Source organism: Sphaeramia orbicularis, chromosome 19 (assembly GCF_902148855.1).
Source record: "Sphaeramia orbicularis chromosome 19, fSphaOr1.1, whole genome shotgun sequence".
Taxonomy (NCBI): Eukaryota; Metazoa; Chordata; class Actinopteri; order Kurtiformes; family Apogonidae; genus Sphaeramia; species Sphaeramia orbicularis.
In genome coordinates, this window is record NC_043975.1 from 2304679 (window position 1) to 2321699 (window position 17021).

The 17021-nt window shown below is 36.4% G+C and overlaps 1 protein-coding gene across 2 annotated transcripts; it reads right to left on the reverse strand.

The window, feature by feature from the left end:
- Positions 1–6695: 6695 nt before the first annotated feature.
- LOC115410574 (uncharacterized) lies at positions 6696–16859 on the reverse strand. Of its 2 annotated transcripts, none has more exons than XM_030122268.1 (4): positions 16613–16859; positions 14099–14392; positions 12014–12121; positions 6696–7673 (listed from the first exon to the last, which is right to left on the reverse strand). In XM_030122268.1, exons 1-4 carry the CDS (start codon positions 16821–16823, stop codon positions 7564–7566), a joined length of 723 nt encoding a protein of 240 aa, XP_029978128.1. In that variant the 5' UTR covers positions 16824–16859; the 3' UTR covers positions 6696–7563. The 2 variants fall into 2 exon arrangements, with proteins under 2 accessions (XP_029978128.1, XP_029978129.1); XM_030122269.1 differs by lacking the exon at positions 16613–16859 and adding an exon at positions 14504–14648.
- Positions 16860–17021: the final 162 nt, after the last annotated feature.

Sequence of the window (17021 nt, forward strand, 5' to 3'; positions counted from 1 at the left end):
CCTCTTCCTCCTCCTCCTCCTCCTCCTCTCTCCTCTCTGTCTCCTCACATAAATATATTGATCCATGTCATATGATCACATTCTGGATCCACTCTTCATACAGTTGATGCTTCAGTTTCTTCCTGAACAAAAAAGCCTTTTTCTTTCAATTATTTCATGTCACTTATTCCCAAAAGTACACAGACAATCACATCTACAATCTGAGGCTTTACTGGATTTTACCCACAACTTTTTACTTGGCTTTTTTCAACACTTTCTCTCTTCCAACAAATACATGAAAATAATCAGTAAAACTCACTTTCCAAAGTGTATGTGTTTGTCATTAAATAGTGTCTTTTCTTCAGTATCTGTGTTGAGCCTCTACAGTTCTAGACCCTTCAACTAACTAACACTGGGACTCCTACACAAGTGTCTTCTGTCCACTTTTCTTTTCTTTCACATCCTTCAAATCCTAATTACCAAACACACACACACACACACTCACACACACACACACACACACACACTCACACACACACACACACACACACACACACACACACACACACACACACACACACACACACACACACACACATGTCCAAATGTAAATGTCAATCACACCACTGATATTCAAATCCATCTCACAAATATGAACAACCTGAAATGTCTAAAGAAAATTCAGTGTAATTTTAACAACATTTGTCCTGTTCCTAAATGTTTCGTGTCGTCGTAGATCTAATCTGTAATGCACATGTATCCAGATCCAGATGTTGGAATTCTTCAATCTGAATGAGTCCTCTGTTTGGACTGGGTCTGTGCTGCTGCTGCCTGTAGAAAACCTGGGTTCTGCTGCCCTCTAGTGTCTCCAACAGTAAATGACATGTCACTGTCACTGTTCACACCTGTTTCTGTGGGAGTGGAATGAGTCCTCCACACATGGGCGCAGACTCCTTCTTCTTCTGTGGTGTCATGCTCGGCCTTTCCGTCTGCTTTTTCAGCGGCGTTTGTCTCGGCCGCGTCTCTGACAGACACGACCACGGCTCAGTTTGAGTGGGTTTGTCCGTCCTCTGTGGACGTTGGACTGAGTTCCTGCTGGTGTTTGTGTCCGTCAGCGCTGAAGACGGTCCAGCGGTGTCATAGGGGAGTTAGAAAATACCGCTTCTGCCATATACCGCGATATTTCATTTCACAATACTGTATCGATAGTAAAAAAAAGTACTGTATCGATATTTTGAGGTATTGATGCAGCAGGGGTCTCAAACAAGGTTATTATGGTTAACGTTATTGTTTTTTAGTGTATTTGATCTTATTTTTGCTTTATTTCAGTGCTTTTGTTTGTGTTTTTAGTGTATTTGATTTGAATGCGACCCTGAAGTGACCCGCATGCGCAGACGAGGTCCTGACGTAATCCGTGCCCACGCAGCACGCACTGTGTTTCCAGAAGTAAATCTGGAGGCATCTGGTATGGGCGTGTGTGGCACTGATCAAGTTTGTGTCCAACCCAAGTCAGCACCATTACAGTCCAAGAATTCCAAGTAGAAGATTCAAACAGAGCAGAGCCAGGGTTTTTGCTGTGGCCTTTTGTGGTGCAATGGCTGCTACGTCTGTACAACCGACTATTTGGATGTGGAGGCGGAGTCAGGAGTGGTGGGATAGTGATGTTAGCGGCTTCACTCACACACACTTCATTCACAGTTTTCCAATGACCAGAAGAAGGTTTCCATAGATCTGGGACCGCCTCTCCGTAACACTCTCACCACAACACACTCATCTCCCACCACCTCTATCTGTTCACCAGCATGTTGCAGTCGGGCTGTACTGGCGTTTCAATGACGGAAAGGTCGGATAAATGCCACCTGGCCGTTCAGACTGACGTGGCATCGCAAAATATCCGACACGTATCAGATTTAGGAGCACATATGAAAGTGGTCTGGGTGGGATTGGAAAAAACTGGATTAGTGGCGTTCAAAGTGTGTTGAACAGGTCAGATCCAGGTCAAATAGTGTCCAAAAATGGGATTTGGGCCACATTTGGCTGCAGTCTGAACGGAGCCTGAGTTTCCAAAGAAATGTTGAATGGACTCTTGAATGTCTTTCATTTGCTTTTGTCTGTGAATCATTGATTAAAGATGAAACTTTTCTCCTTTCTTCTCCTCATTTCTTCATTTTTGGACTCAGTCTTTCCCTTTAACAGTGGTGGTTTTCAGACTTGTGGTAGTAGTGGACTTGCTGTGTGCTGCTGCTGCTCAGTAGAAAACCTGGACTCTGCTGCCCTCTAGTGTCTCAGACAACAAACTGCAGCTCACTGACATTTATTGAACTGTCACTGATTCAACCTGTTTCTGCTGCAAGAACTCCGACTGTAAAGAGCACTGAGGGGACAAGGAGAACCTGTACACTGAACAGAAACAAGGAAATAGTGTGTGTTTGAATCCACAAAAAAGAAGAGTTTAAAGTGTGTTGGATTTGAGCTTGTGGTACTAATAGTGGGACTGAACTGTAGATGTGTGGGAAAGTATTATTATTATTATTATTATTATTATTATTATTATTATTATTATTATTATTATAATTATTATATTTTATTTATTTATGTGTTTATTTATTTAAATTTTATAATTATATTTATTTTTTAACCCTTTCATGCATTAATTATGAGAACCTTGGTTACAATTTTTTTCTTGAATGTTTCTATTCCTCCATAGGCATGAAAAAAACAATGTGATCAAGTTTGTTTGTTTTTTCATGGAGTTACAAAAATGTCCATGCATTTAATTTTTGAAATAAAGACACATGTTTAAAACCCAATATCAGAAAGTGACATGAAAACAATGAAATAAAATAAAATGATGTTTTCTCACATTTTAACCCATTCTAATGCTAGTTATTACTCTTTTCATGGAGATAATATGCAAAAACAAAAAACAAAACTTTTTTTTCTTCTAACAATTGACTAATGCTGAAACATGTTAGTGCAGATCAGGTTTATCAAGAACAGCAAAATTACAGTAATGGTATGAATTCCAGTGTATGAGATGATGCATAAGTGTCCACTGTGTTGGCTGATATGGAACTAAAACAACAAAACCCATGAATATATAAGAGAACAGCTGGAGAAGAACTGTCCACTGTACTGACCACTATGCATGAAAGGGTTAAATTATTAATTTTATTTGTTTATTTTTGTTTAATTTCTTTGTTTTTTTATATGTATGTTTGTATGTGCATATGTATGTCTGTGTCTGTGTATATATGTATGTGTGTATGTGTGTATGGATACAAATACATATATATATAGTTCTCAGATCCAAGCTGATGACACTGAAGAATTGTGGGTGTGACCGTATTTGGACGGACGGGCTGTTGAAGCGTCCCGGTGGGACGTCCCTCAGATGTCCTCCAGGTTTGACACGTCTGTCAGGATGGTTGAAGGATTTGTTGAAGGAAGCCAAACTCCATGAAATGTCTGAGCTCATGTCCCTGATTGGACATTTCATCCTGTCAGGTTGGTTTATTTCATTCATTTGTGTTTTGGTTGTTGGACAGTTTTGGAAAGCTGTTGTTTGTGTTTGGATTTGTGCTGTTCTTCTGCTTCTTCTTGTGATGTTCAGAGTAAAAGCACATGTGAGAATGAGCTGCAGATAGTGTAGTAGTGACATTTGAACAGGAGAGAACAGAAGGAAAGAGTTCATATTGTCAAACACAAGGGGGCGATAGAAGGACTGAGCTGGACTGGACTGGACTGGGATTGGGTGGGATTTGTTATATTGTGTTGGGTTTTGTTGTGTTGTTTTGTGTTATACTGTGTTATGTTTTGTTGTGTTTTTTGTGTTGTCTTATATTGTGTTGTTTTGTTTTGTTGTGTTATGTTGTATTATGTTGTGTTATGTTGTATTGTGTAGTGTTGTGTTATACTGTGTTGTGTTTTGTTGTGTTGTTGTTTTGTGTTGTGTTTTGTTGTGTTGTTTTTTTGTGTTGTGTTATATTGTGCTATGTCAGGTTGTGTTGTATTTTTTTGTGTTGCGCTATTTTGTGTTTTGTTGTGTTGTGCTTTGTTTTGTTGTGTTGTTTTGTGTTTTTTGTTGTGTTTTATTGCGTTATGTGATGTTGTGTTGTGTTTTTTTTTTGTTTTTTTTAAACTTTTTTTTATTGTATACATCAGCAGCAAAGTAGTTTATCAAAACATTTAAGAGGCAATGTGTAGTTCTCCACTATGTGGACATTTAGCTGCCATGCAATTTTTTTTTCATAATACATACAAAAGTGTAAAAAAAAAAAAAAAAAAAACAGGAACAAAAAAACCCCAAAAACAAATAAACAAAAAAAAAAAAAAAAAACATAAATGGGTGCTTACGGTTTCAGTATTACTCAAATATATATATAAAAAAAAAAAAAAAAAAAAAAAAAAAGCAATCATAAGCAATCATAAAAAAAGGGACACCTTTAGAGGAATAACAGAGATTCAGGATGGCTAAAGGATATAAACTTGATCCATTTGTCACAAATACGATAAAATGTTGTAAAATGTTTTTTGTTGTGTTTTATTGTGTTTTGTCATGTTGTGTTGTGTTTTTTTGTGTTGTGCTATTTTGTGTTTGTTTGTGTTGTTTTTGTGTTGTACTGTGTTTTGTTGTGTTGTTTTGTGTTTTTTTTGTGTTGTGTTATGTTGTGTTGTTTTGTATAGTGTTGTGTTATACTGTGTTGTGTTTTGTTGTTTTTTGTTGTTTTGTGTTATATTGTGTTGTGTTTTCTTGTGTTGTGTTGTTTTTTTGTTTTATTGTGTTTTGTTGCGTTGTTTTGTCTTTATTGTTGCGTCTGTTATATTGTGTTGCGTTGTTTTGTGTTTTCTGTTGTGTTATATTGTGCTGTGTTTTGTGTGTTTAATTGTGTTGCGTTTTATTGTGTTGTGTTTTATTGTGTTTTTTTTTGTTGTGCTGTGTTTTGTTGTGTTGTTTTGTGTTTTTTGTTGTGTTGTATTTTGTTGTGTTTTGTTGTGTTGTGTTTTTTGTTGTGTTTTATTGTTATGTCATGTTGTGTTGTGTTTTTTTTGTGTTGTGCTATTTTGTGTTTTGTTTTGTTGTTTTGTGTTGTGTTGTTTTGTGCTTTTTTTGTTGTTGTGGTGTCTTGTAGTATTTTTGTGTGGTGTTTTTTGTGTTGTGTTTTGTTGTGTTGTTTCTTGTCTTGTATTTTTTGTTGTGTTGTGTTTTTTCTTGTTTTGTGTTTTTTGTTGTTTTATATTTTTTTGTTGTTTTATGTTTCATTGTGTTCTGTTGTGTTGTGTGTTTAGTTTTTTTATTGTTGTGTTGTGTGAGCTGCAGATGGTGTAGTAGTGACATTTGAATAGGAGAGAACAGAAGGAAAGAGTTCATATTGTCAAACACAAGGGGGCGATAGAAGGACTGAGCTGGACTGGACTGGGTTGTGTCGTTGTGTTGTTGTGTTGTTGTGTGTTGTTGTTGTGTTGTTGTGTGTCCTCCAGCAGTGCAGAGTCTTCCTCATTTTGTGGTTTTTCTCTGAGGGTCTGTCTTGAACTGGTCAAAGCCTGAATCTGGATTAAACTGAGTCTGTGAGCTCCTGGTGGGTGGACTGTGTTTAGTGGTTGAACTTGGTGTAAAAACGGGTTTGTGATGGCGTACGTGGGAGGAGGTGGATGATCAGATGTGAATGTGTTCTCTGTGGTTATTAGACTGTTGACAGAGAATCAACACTTCCTCTGTTCAACAGCCTCCACATTCACACCAGATGAAACCTCCACATTTACAGAAAAAAAGTTGACTCCGTTGTTGAGTTTCCTGTCTGTTATCAATCTGTTGTCATTTATCGGAGCAGCAGAACATGAACCACACTGAGACGGAACTAAAACCACCACACTGTGGTTTGTAGAGTTACCTTCCTCTGTTCACTTTAACGAACAGAATAAAAATAAGGCCGAAAAAAGGACAGTTTTATCAGTGATTTGAATTATTACATCTATTTAGAAAACATTTAAAGAAGAAAAACTGTTCATTATCTGAACCTTAACCTTAATGATATTAAAAAGATACATGTTTAATTTTATTTTATCAAACTTTAATTATAATGTGAGTCAAAGACTGAAATCAACAGGTTTTCATTTAGAGCGTGGGGGGGTCAAACATGCGGCCCGGGGGCCAAATGTGGGCCACCAAAGGGTCCGATCCGGCCCGTGGGATGAATTAGTGAAATGTAAAAATGACAAGGCAAGGCAGGTTTATTTCTGTAGCACATTTCATGTACAAGACAATTCAAAGTACTTCACTTAACCTTTAACCTTCAGCTCTGATATGAAAATAATTCAACATGTTCAATAAATATGGTCAGTTTGATATTAGAAATAGTGTCATATGAATGAACTTTAGTAGATTGTAAATATTTGTTTCATAAATCTGACCATTTAATGTTTTTTTTGCACTTTTTACAGGTTTTTCATGTTAAAATAACAGTATCATCAACACAGAGGTTGAGTTTCATGATGTTGGCCTGAAGAAAATTTATGTCAACTTTAATTTTTGTTGTTTTGTTTTTATTTATGCAGTTGAATCCTTGACTTTTCTTCACAGATTTCTTCTTTTTTTGTTTTAAATCCATTTCAATCTCAAATAATAATAAGATGTAAATGTGTTTATTGTTTTCCGACCAATCTGACATCATTAACTCCATCTACTGACGATAAAACAAAGATATCCATCAAACATAAACGCTGCAATATTTGAGTTTATTGAAAAAGTTCCACTGGTTGAATCTCATGAACATATTGTATATAATCTACATATAGTGAGAAGAAAAAGCAAACAAGTACTAGAAACATTCAAACGAATAAAAACAACTGAAGATAAGCCACAACAAACTGCATTCAATCACATTTACTTCAGTAATTATTTCTATAATAATAATAATAATAATAATAATAATAATAATAATAAAAAAAGTTTTGTGTTTATGGATTTTAAAGCTACTTGGTAAAATCTGAAAACTTCAAATTCAAAATCAGACGTGAGACATTATTTAAATGACAGAATAATGATAAAAACGACAAAGTGTGAGATTTGTGGTCGTGAGAAAAAAAAACGTGTATTAAAATGAAAATAAGCCGATAAATTCATCCATGTGTTTCTATGTATTTGTATGTTTTCTAAGCGACCTCATCATAATCAATCCAGAGAAACTCTAGATGCATCTGATGATAAACATCAATCCAAGCAAAGACCTTCAGAATCTACGATCAAATCAATGAAATCTTCAACAGAAATGAAAAGAATGGGATCATTATTGTTGGATGTGAATGGATGTGAATGTGTATTTTTCTATTATTCAGACGATGATGGAGGTGGAATGAAGTGGATCCAGAAAATCAAAGCAAACTCAACTGTGAACTATTAAGTATCTGTAAATAGAATGTTGGACATGTGGAAGTCAAATGTCCAAATGTCCGTCCGAGCGGGACGTGTCGGAACGTCCACGTGTGAATCCTGAGCAAAGTGAGGAAGGAGCTGAAGTGATGTGAGAAAAGGCGAGCGGTGAACAGCGGGTGGTCATGTGATCCGGTGGTGGGCGGTCCCTGGTTTCAGAGGCTCATGAGCAGACAGAGTCCACAGCAGTAGACCAGACTCTTCACTATGAGGACGGTGTAGAGTCCACAGAGCAGCTTCAGCCTGGTCTGGACCTGGAAGGACACTGATGGACGGAGGGACGAGAGGAGATGAGGACACAAGGACAGGAAGACACAAGGACAACAGGACATGAAGATACAAGGACACGAAGATATGAGGACATGAAGATACGAGGACACGAAGATACGAGGACACGAAGATACGAGGACACGGAGATACGAGGACACGGAGATACGAGGACACGAAGATACGAGGACACGGAGATACGAGGACATGAAGATACGAGGACACGAAGATACGAGGACATGAAGATACGAGGACACGGAGATACGAGGACACGAAGATACGAGGACACGGAGATACGAGGACACGGAGATACGAGGACACGAAGATACGAGGACACGGAGATACGAGGACACGAAGATACGAGGACACGAAGATACGAGGACACGAAGATACGAGGACACGAAGATACGAGGACACGAAGATACGAGGACACGAAGACACGAGGACACGGAGATACGAGGACACGAAGATACGAGGAAATGAAGATACGAGGACACGAAGATACGAGGACACGAAGATACGAGGACACGAAGATACGAGGACACGAAGATACGAGGACACGAAGATACGAGGACACGAAGATAGGAGGACACGAAGATACGAGGACACGAAGACACGAGGACACGGAGATACGAGGACATGAAGATACGAGGAAATGAAGATACGAGGACACGAAGATACGAGGACACGAAGATACGAGGACACGAAGATACGAGGACACGAAGATAGGAGGACACGAAGATACGAGGACACGAAGACACGAGGACACGGAGATACGAGGACACGGAGATACGAGGACACGAAGATACGAGGACACGAAGATATGAGGACACGAAGACACGAGGACACGAAGACACGAGGAAACGAAGATACGAGGACACGAAGATACGAGGACACGAAGATACGAGGACACGAAGATACGAGGACACGAATATGCGAGGACACGAAGATACGAGGACACGAAGATGCGAGGACACGAAGATGCGAGGACACGAATATGCGAGGACACGAAGATACGAGGACATGAAGATACGAGGACATGAAGATACGAGGACACGAAGATACGAGGACACGAAGATACGAGGACACGAAGATACGAGGACACGAATATGCGAGGACACGAAGATACGAGGACACGAAGATGCGAGGACACGAAGATGCGAGGACACGAATATGCGAGGACACGAAGATACGAGGACATGAAGATACGAGGACATGAAGATACGAGGACACGAAGATACGAGGACACGGAGATACGAGGACACGAAGATACGAGGACATGAAGACACCAGGACACAAGGACAGACATTTGTAAATGATCCGTTCAACAACAGTCAATTCCAGATCCTGAAAATTCCAAAGCGTTAAAGGATCAAATGTAAACGTTCAACATTGGTGGACACATGTTGTAGTGCACAGGTGTCAAACATGCGGCCCGGGGACCAAATCCGGCCCGCCAAAGGGTCCAATCCGGCCCCTAGGATGAATTTGAAAAGCGCCAAAAATTCCACTGAAGATATGAATCAAGATATGAATCAAGGATGTCAAAGTGGTTTTTGTTCAGGTTCCACATACAGACCAATGTGATCTCAACTAAAATAATCGCAGAATAACCGATAAATAATCACTCCAAATGTTCTTAGTTTCATGTGAAAAACATCAGATTACATTACATCTATAAAGAAGTCATGACAACTCCACATTTTTCTCCTTGTTTTAGTGGAAAAATTTACAGTAAATGATGAAAATATTAACATTTACAAACTCTCCTTTAACAATAAAATGTGAAAAACCTGAAATTTTGGAAGTGAAATTTGAACATTATTCTTCTTGTTCTTAAATATTTTGTGCCTTTGTGGATCCAACCCATAATATGCATGTAGAAATGGGAAGTTGAGGTGGAATATTGTTAAAATTACACTTATTTTTCTCAAGAAATTGCAGTTTTTTCAGGTTATTCACATCATTTTTGTTTGGATAGTTTGCAAATGTACATATTTGTATAATTTCATCTTGATTGCACTGAAACAAAGAGGAAACATTTGGAGTGGTCATTATTTCCAGGTTCTTCTGCTGTTGTTTTACTGGTCCGGCCCACTGGAGATCAATTTGGGCTGAATGTGGCCCCTGAACTCAAATGAGTTTGACAGCCCTGTTGAAGATGGGATTTAGAAGGGAATCAGGAACAAGTGGCATCCATTTATCAATATTTTCCACCATGTTTTTCCTGCTCGGACTGAAAAGAAGAATTTTCTCCCACAACTAACCATCTACTGTCATCACATCTGACTGAGGAAGACAAATCTACCATGAAACTAGAAGGAAATACTGGTGTTTGTAAACTGTGTGGACATAAATATTGGGACACATCATGTCTCCAGCTGTCAGATGTCCTGTTCATGAGGATCTGACAGAAAAACAGCAATATTTATTTATTTATGTATTTATTTATTTATTTATTTATTTATTTATTTTTTTCCCTTATTTTTTCACATTCTGTATCATTTTTTTTAATCTTGTTTTAATTTGTGTTCATTTTATTTCCTCTTTAATACAGGGGGGGTCAAACTCATTAAAGTTCAGGCCACATTCAACCCAATCTGATCTGAAATGGGTCGGAGCTTTAAAATAATAACACAATAATATAGAAATAATGTCAAATCCAACCTTTTTTTGTCTAACTTCTATGTTTCAGAGTGACAAAGGTAAAATGACATGATGAAAATGTTTACATCTACAAACAATCCTTTAAAAAATGTGAATAACATGAACCTATAATTTCTAATGAAGAAACATCAGTGTAATTTTAACACTTTCATGTGTGATTGGATCATTTCTACATGTTCATTCTAACGGACAGATCACAGTGGTTAACAGCAGAATATGGGTCAAATTACACTGAAGACATTTCAGGTTCATATTTGTTCAGTTTATTCATATTTTTTGTCAAAGGATAGTTTGTAAATGTAAATATTTTCATGTAATTTTATTTATTTATTTTTTTTACACAAAATCACTTCGAAAAAAATCATGAGTTGTCATTATTTCTCGGTTATCATGATACTATTTGGCTGATCTGAGGTTGAATTGGGCTGAATTTGGCTCCTGAACTAAAATGATCGTTAATATGATCAGTGTAATTTTTTGCATTTGTAAATTCATCCCACAGGCTGCATGTTTGACACCTGTGTTTGAATATATTTAACCAATAAACCATGTGTGTCCATCCACTGTCATTTATTAAAGTACAATGGTTTAGTATTTTTTCTGCAGGTTTTTTTCAGTTTGTGGCTTATTTTGTTCTTCTTGTGTATTATTTTTCTGTGATTTTGTTCATTTTATCAAATACTTTGGCTGTTTTTCTTCACTTTGTTTCCTGTTTTATGATTTTTTTCTTCAATTTCTCCCATTAAACTTGAAGGAAATATTGCTGTTTTTCTGTCAGATCCTCATGAACAGGACATCTGACAGCTGGAGACATGATGTGTCCCAATATTTATGTCCATTTATATAAACACCAGTATTTCATTCCTTTTTTTTTAGCTCATTTTTTCATGTTATGTATTATTTTGTAAATGTATTAATTTTTGTTTATTTTATTCGCTCTATTTTGTTCTTGTTGCGTATTATTTTCCATATTTTTTGTCATTCATTCTGTTCATTTTATCGAATACTTTGTTTTTCTTCACTTTGTTTCCTGTTTTATGATTTTTTTCTTCAATTTCTCCCATTAAACTTGAAGGAAATGTTCCTGTTTTTCTGTCAGATCCTCATGAACAGGACATCTGACAGCTGGAGACATGATGTGTCCCAATATTTATGTCCACAGAGTTTACAAACACCAATATTTCCTTCAAGTTTAATGGGAGAAATTGAAGAAAAAATCATAAAACAGGAAACAAAGTGAAGAAAAACAGTCAAAGTATGTGATAAAATGAACAAAATTATAGAAAATAATACGCAAGAAGAGCAAAATAGAGGAAATAAAATGAACAAAAATTAATATAAGATTAAAAAAAATACACAAGTTGAAAAAATTAGCAAAAAAAAAAAGACTGAAATCTTGGTGTTTGTAAACTGTGTGGACATAAATATTGGGACACATGATGTCTCCAGCTGTCAGATGTCCTGTTCATGAGGATGGGACATAAAAACATGAATATTTCCTTCTAGTTTAATGGTGGATTCTTCTTCCTCAGTCAGATCCAACATCATATGGTGTATGTGCGTCACTTTTGCGCTGCTTCATTTTGCATCATTGGCTTTGATGTGAAAAATGGGACTTAGTCAGCGGTGCTCCGAGGCTAACGATATGTGGTAGTAGGTGCGGCAGAATACCAGCGCTGTCCATGAGGAGGCGGCGGCTGATCTTCTGCTGTGGTTTGTGCAGAGCTGGTGGGTCTGCTGACCTTCTCTGTGGAGGACAGGAGGCTGAAGCTGGAACCTCTGAAACACCAAAGCACATCCATGTCAGTGCTGCTGCTCTGAATGAACCCAGGAAGATCAACTACAGCAAGGGGGGGGGGGGGGGCGTTGACGGCTGGCCTTTCTTCATTTGATCCTGAGCAGCTGAAAATCTGGATATTTGACTTTGTATCCTGTCGACTCTGACATCATGAACTCCATCTAAGAACCATCAAACAAACAGATCCATCAAACAGAAACGCTGCAATATTTGAGCTGATCCAACATGTTCCAGCACTTTAATGTGAGAAATGTAGGAAATAGAATCGACATTTACTGGAAAGAAAAACAACTATCAACTAAAAACACAGCAAAACATTCAATGACATTTACTTCCATGAATTCCAATCCAAATGGGTTTTTGTTTGTGTATATACTTCAATAATCTCCATTTGGGCCAAGTCAAGGGAAGGTTCACATCTGGTCCCAAAAATTAAATGACAATAATCGACACCAAACGGATATTTTTGGGGAGGGAATGACTGATATTTTCAGGAAAACAGATTTTAAAAGGAGAAAAAATTAGTGAAAACAAAAATGTGAGGAGTTTTCTGAGTGTGTACGACGACGTATTAGGACCACAGAAGAAAATAAAAACACTTGTCACTATTCTGTTTTTGTTTTTTTTCTGCTCTGTTCATTTTGCAGCGTGGGGCCTTAGAGTTTAGTCATTTCAGTTTTCTATATGTGATGCACATATGGCAACAACTGACAATAAAACTGACTTTGACTGGGACTGGATACGACAATAATCGACATTTACTGGAAAGAAAAACAACTGGAAACAATAAAGAAAAGACAAAAATGACCAAAAAAATCATAATTCAGTGACATTTACTACCAGTAATTATAATAAAAATGTGTGGAGTTTTCTGAGTGTGTACGACAGTGTATTAGGGCCACAGAAGAAAATAAAAACACTTTTCACTACGAGAATTGAGTCGTTATATTTGTAGAATAAAGTCATTATTTAACAAGAATCAAGTCGTAGTTTTAAAAAAGTCCTTATTTAATGAGAATAAAGTCATAATATCAGAATAAAGTCGTTCCCACTCATTGAATAATGTGGAACTTGGAACATTTTGTGAAGTTCTTCTTTCATTTGGCGTTTACGCACAAAGGCCAAATACTGAACCCAACCCACCAGCAACACATTGCTGCTTCGCTTGTTGCCTTCGCTGTAAAACTGGAAACTCGGTCAAATTTTCCAAATATTACAACTTTAGTCTCATAAAAATACGACTTTATTCTCATTAAATAATGACTTTATTCTCGTAGTGACAAGATTGTTTTTTTTTCTGCTCTGTTCATTTTGCAGCGTGGGGCCTTAGAGTTTAGTCATTTCAGTTTTCTATATGTGATGCACATATGGCAACAACTGACAATAAAACTGACTTTGACTGGGACTGGATACGACAATAATCGACATTTACTGGAAAGAAAAACAACTGGAAACAATAAAGAAAAGAAAAAAAAATGACAAAAAAAAAATCATAATTCAATGACATTTTCTGCCAGTAATTCTAATAAAAATGTTTGGTTTGTTTCTGTATATACTTCAATAATCTACATTTACTGGAAAGAAAACCCAAACAAGCAGCAGAAACAGTAAAAAGAATCAAACCAACTGATAATAAACCAAAGCATTCAAACTCCATTCAATGACATTAACGTCCAGTGAATGTTTGTAGAATTCAACTGGTTTTGTGTTTATGTGTGTACGTTCAAAGCTACTTGGTAAAAAGTGAAGAAAGAGACAAAAAGGAAAAATCACCTCTGAGACATTATGGATAAAAGTGAGAAAAAAACAAACCACATGTATTTAATGTGTGTATAAATAAGAGGATAAATTCATCCATGTGTTTCTATGTATTTGTATGTTTTGGATCCGACCTCATGGTAATCAATAGAGAAATTGTAGATGATCAATAATAATAAAGCTGAAACTAGAACCTTCACCTTGGTGGGTGGTGCCCCCCTCGTGCTGGACCGTGCACCAGTATTTATCTGAGCTGTTGTGGTTCTGATGGATGGTTCTGATGGAGGTTCTCCGTCCAGACTCTTGGACCTCCAGCTGTTCTCCCTGGGCGTCGGGCAGATCCTCCTCAGTTCCGTGGTCCTTCTGTCTTTTCCAGGAGAAGCGGACCTCAGGAGGAGACATGCCTGAGGCCACACACATCAGGGAGGTCTTCCCGTCCGGGGCCGTGGACGCCGCCGGGTACACGCCCACCACGGGCTTCAGCACCGGATCATCTGAAGGTGGACACGTGGACACGGTGAGCAACACGGACTGAGCAAGAAACCAGCACTGAACTATAGAAGCACACCATGAATGAAGAAAGAATCAAGTGTTAAAGCTCCGACCTGAACCCCTCCAGCCATGAAGCATTAGAGCGATTCCACAGCAACATGTGGAAAAATACACACAAAACACAAAGAAAAGCACTGAAAGAAAGCACAAATAAGATCAAATACACACAAAACACAAAGAAAAGCACTGAAAGAAAGCACAAATAAGATCAAATACACACAAAACACAAAGAAAAGCACTGAAAGAAAGCACAAATAAGATCAAATACACACAAAACACAAAGAATGACTTAAATATACGCAGAATATGCTAGAATACGCTAAAATACATTAAAACATGGTAAAATAATAATAATAATAATAATAATAATAATAATAATAATAATAATAATAATAATAATAATAATAATAATAATGGGTTTTATATATCACTTTTCTCGGTACTCAGACTCTTACAAACTACACTAAAATACACACAAAAATAAATAAATATTAAAAATCAATAAATGAATGTATTTGAATTATTTGAAGGTAATTATTAATGACTGTATTTCTGGACATTCTAATTAATAATCTAATAGTTTTTTTTAATAGTCTTTCTGTGTTTTCTTTTTGTGTGCTACTCTTCTGTTCGTGGTTGCCTTTTGTACTTGAATATCCTAATACTAAATGTACATGTGCACTGTTCCACTCTTCTGTCTCTCTCTCTTTTTTTTCCTTCTTTCTTTGTATTATGACTATGAATGCTACCTTGTGTGTATACTTATAAATGTACTCATGCACCCCCCCCCCCTTTTTTTTTTCTTGTCTTGTTTCCTCACAGTGTGCTTGGTTAAATGTACAGGCTTGTTAATATCTTTTTTATTTTCCATTTTTTACATCCTTATTTAATTGACTTATACTACCCTTTTTTTCTCTCTCTCTTCCTTTTAATGATCATTATTGATCCCCTTTTTTTTTCTTCTTTCAGTGTACTTTGTATAATTGATGTCATGTATAATATCTTATCAGACTGTTTGGAATAAACATTTCAATAATCACAGAAACTCTTTTATTTCCTAAAGTTCTGACATAAAGAAGATGTTAAAGTCATGAAACAGTGAAGTACAACATATTTATTATATCTGGGATTGAATTGATTCAATATATTTACCTTTATATGTTTATTAACTGCTATTTTACTCTCAGTTCCAGTACTTTCACAGAACATAGGCCATTAAATAGAAGAAATATATGTGTAAGACAAATGTAAATATAAGTGTGTATTTGGGTATTATTTGAGTCTTTATACTATTAATTAAACACATTCATTCTCATGTAAAATACAAATGGAAACTTCTTTTTTGACCCAATTAACATATTGAACAGCACTGAGCTTTAAAAGTGCATTTCAAATAGAATTGCATGTATTTTTCTCATCATGTAAAACATGTTTTTGAATCTGCAGGTTTGTCTGAATGACTGAGATGTTTGAACAATATGATCATCAGATTTAAAATCAAATCACATTAAAGATTTGAAAGAAATTAATTTGTGTCACTTGTGTTGAACAGTGTTTATGTAAAAACAACGACATAAATAAATGTTGACTTATTTTAAAATAATGTATCCTAATTACTTTAAGGTACTTATTTTATTATTAATTACTGTATTTCTGGACATTATCATTAATAATCTAATTGTGTCCATTTGTCTTAATGTGAACAGTTTGTAATACAGGTTATTGACATGTGTAAATAACAGTATCATTATACTTATACGATATTATTGAAGTGATATTTTTGTCACAATTAACTTAATTAACATCACCTATCATTTAAAAATGCTTTTAAAATATAATTGAATGTATTTTTCACATCATGTATCAGATGTTTTTTGAATCTGCAGTTGTTTCTGAATGACTGAGATGATTGAACTTCACTTTTATCAGGTTTAATAAAATAATAAAAATACACATTTTGGTTTTTTATGAAGAATATTTTCTATTGAATAGAGACAGTTTAAAATAGAATGAAAGTTTATTTCTATAAAAATAGCTGCATGAATAATTATGAACTTTGAATAAAAAATCAAAACCTGTCAAACCTGAATCAGCACAAACTGACTTTAAACACATCTGACAGATTTACAAGTAAATAAATGATATTAAATGTTGATTCTTACCTGTTACGTACAGTTTAGTCCCAGAACCAAAGATCCACACATACCCTGTCACAGTGAAATATGCTGGTACAAAAACCTGTGTGCTCCGACGCCGTGGGCTGACGTGGACTAAACGTGTCCAGATGCTGAACCAGGATGAGATTCCAGATCCATGATGTGTTTGTCTCATATTCACATCAACAGGACGGTTTTGTCTTTGTCTTTTGTGCATCAGTTGGACAGTTTGTTCAGTCCTTTAGTCCACATGGACTGGATCTGGACCCAGTGATGGATGGATTCCCATTCATGGTCTCCAGAGGATTGACTTGAGCTTTGAAGTGGACAAACACAGCAGTGGTTTTCATGGACTGTTCATTTTCATGGATCCAACTCTGAGTCCAACATTGGTCCGTGTCCATGACTCTTCAGG

Coding starts and splice junctions, on each gene's coding strand:
- LOC115410574 (XM_030122268.1), bottom strand. CDS start 16,823: ATGCACAAAAGACAAAGACAAAACCGTCCTGTTGATGTGAATATGAGA. Junction 12,122..14,098: donor GGGGGGCACCACCCACCAAG/GTGAAGGTTCTA, acceptor TTGGTGTTTCAG/AGGTTCCAGCTTCAGCCTCC. Junction 7,674..12,013: donor CCTCCTCATGGACAGCGCTG/GTATTCTGCCGC, acceptor TCCGTCCATCAG/TGTCCTTCCAGGTCCAGACC.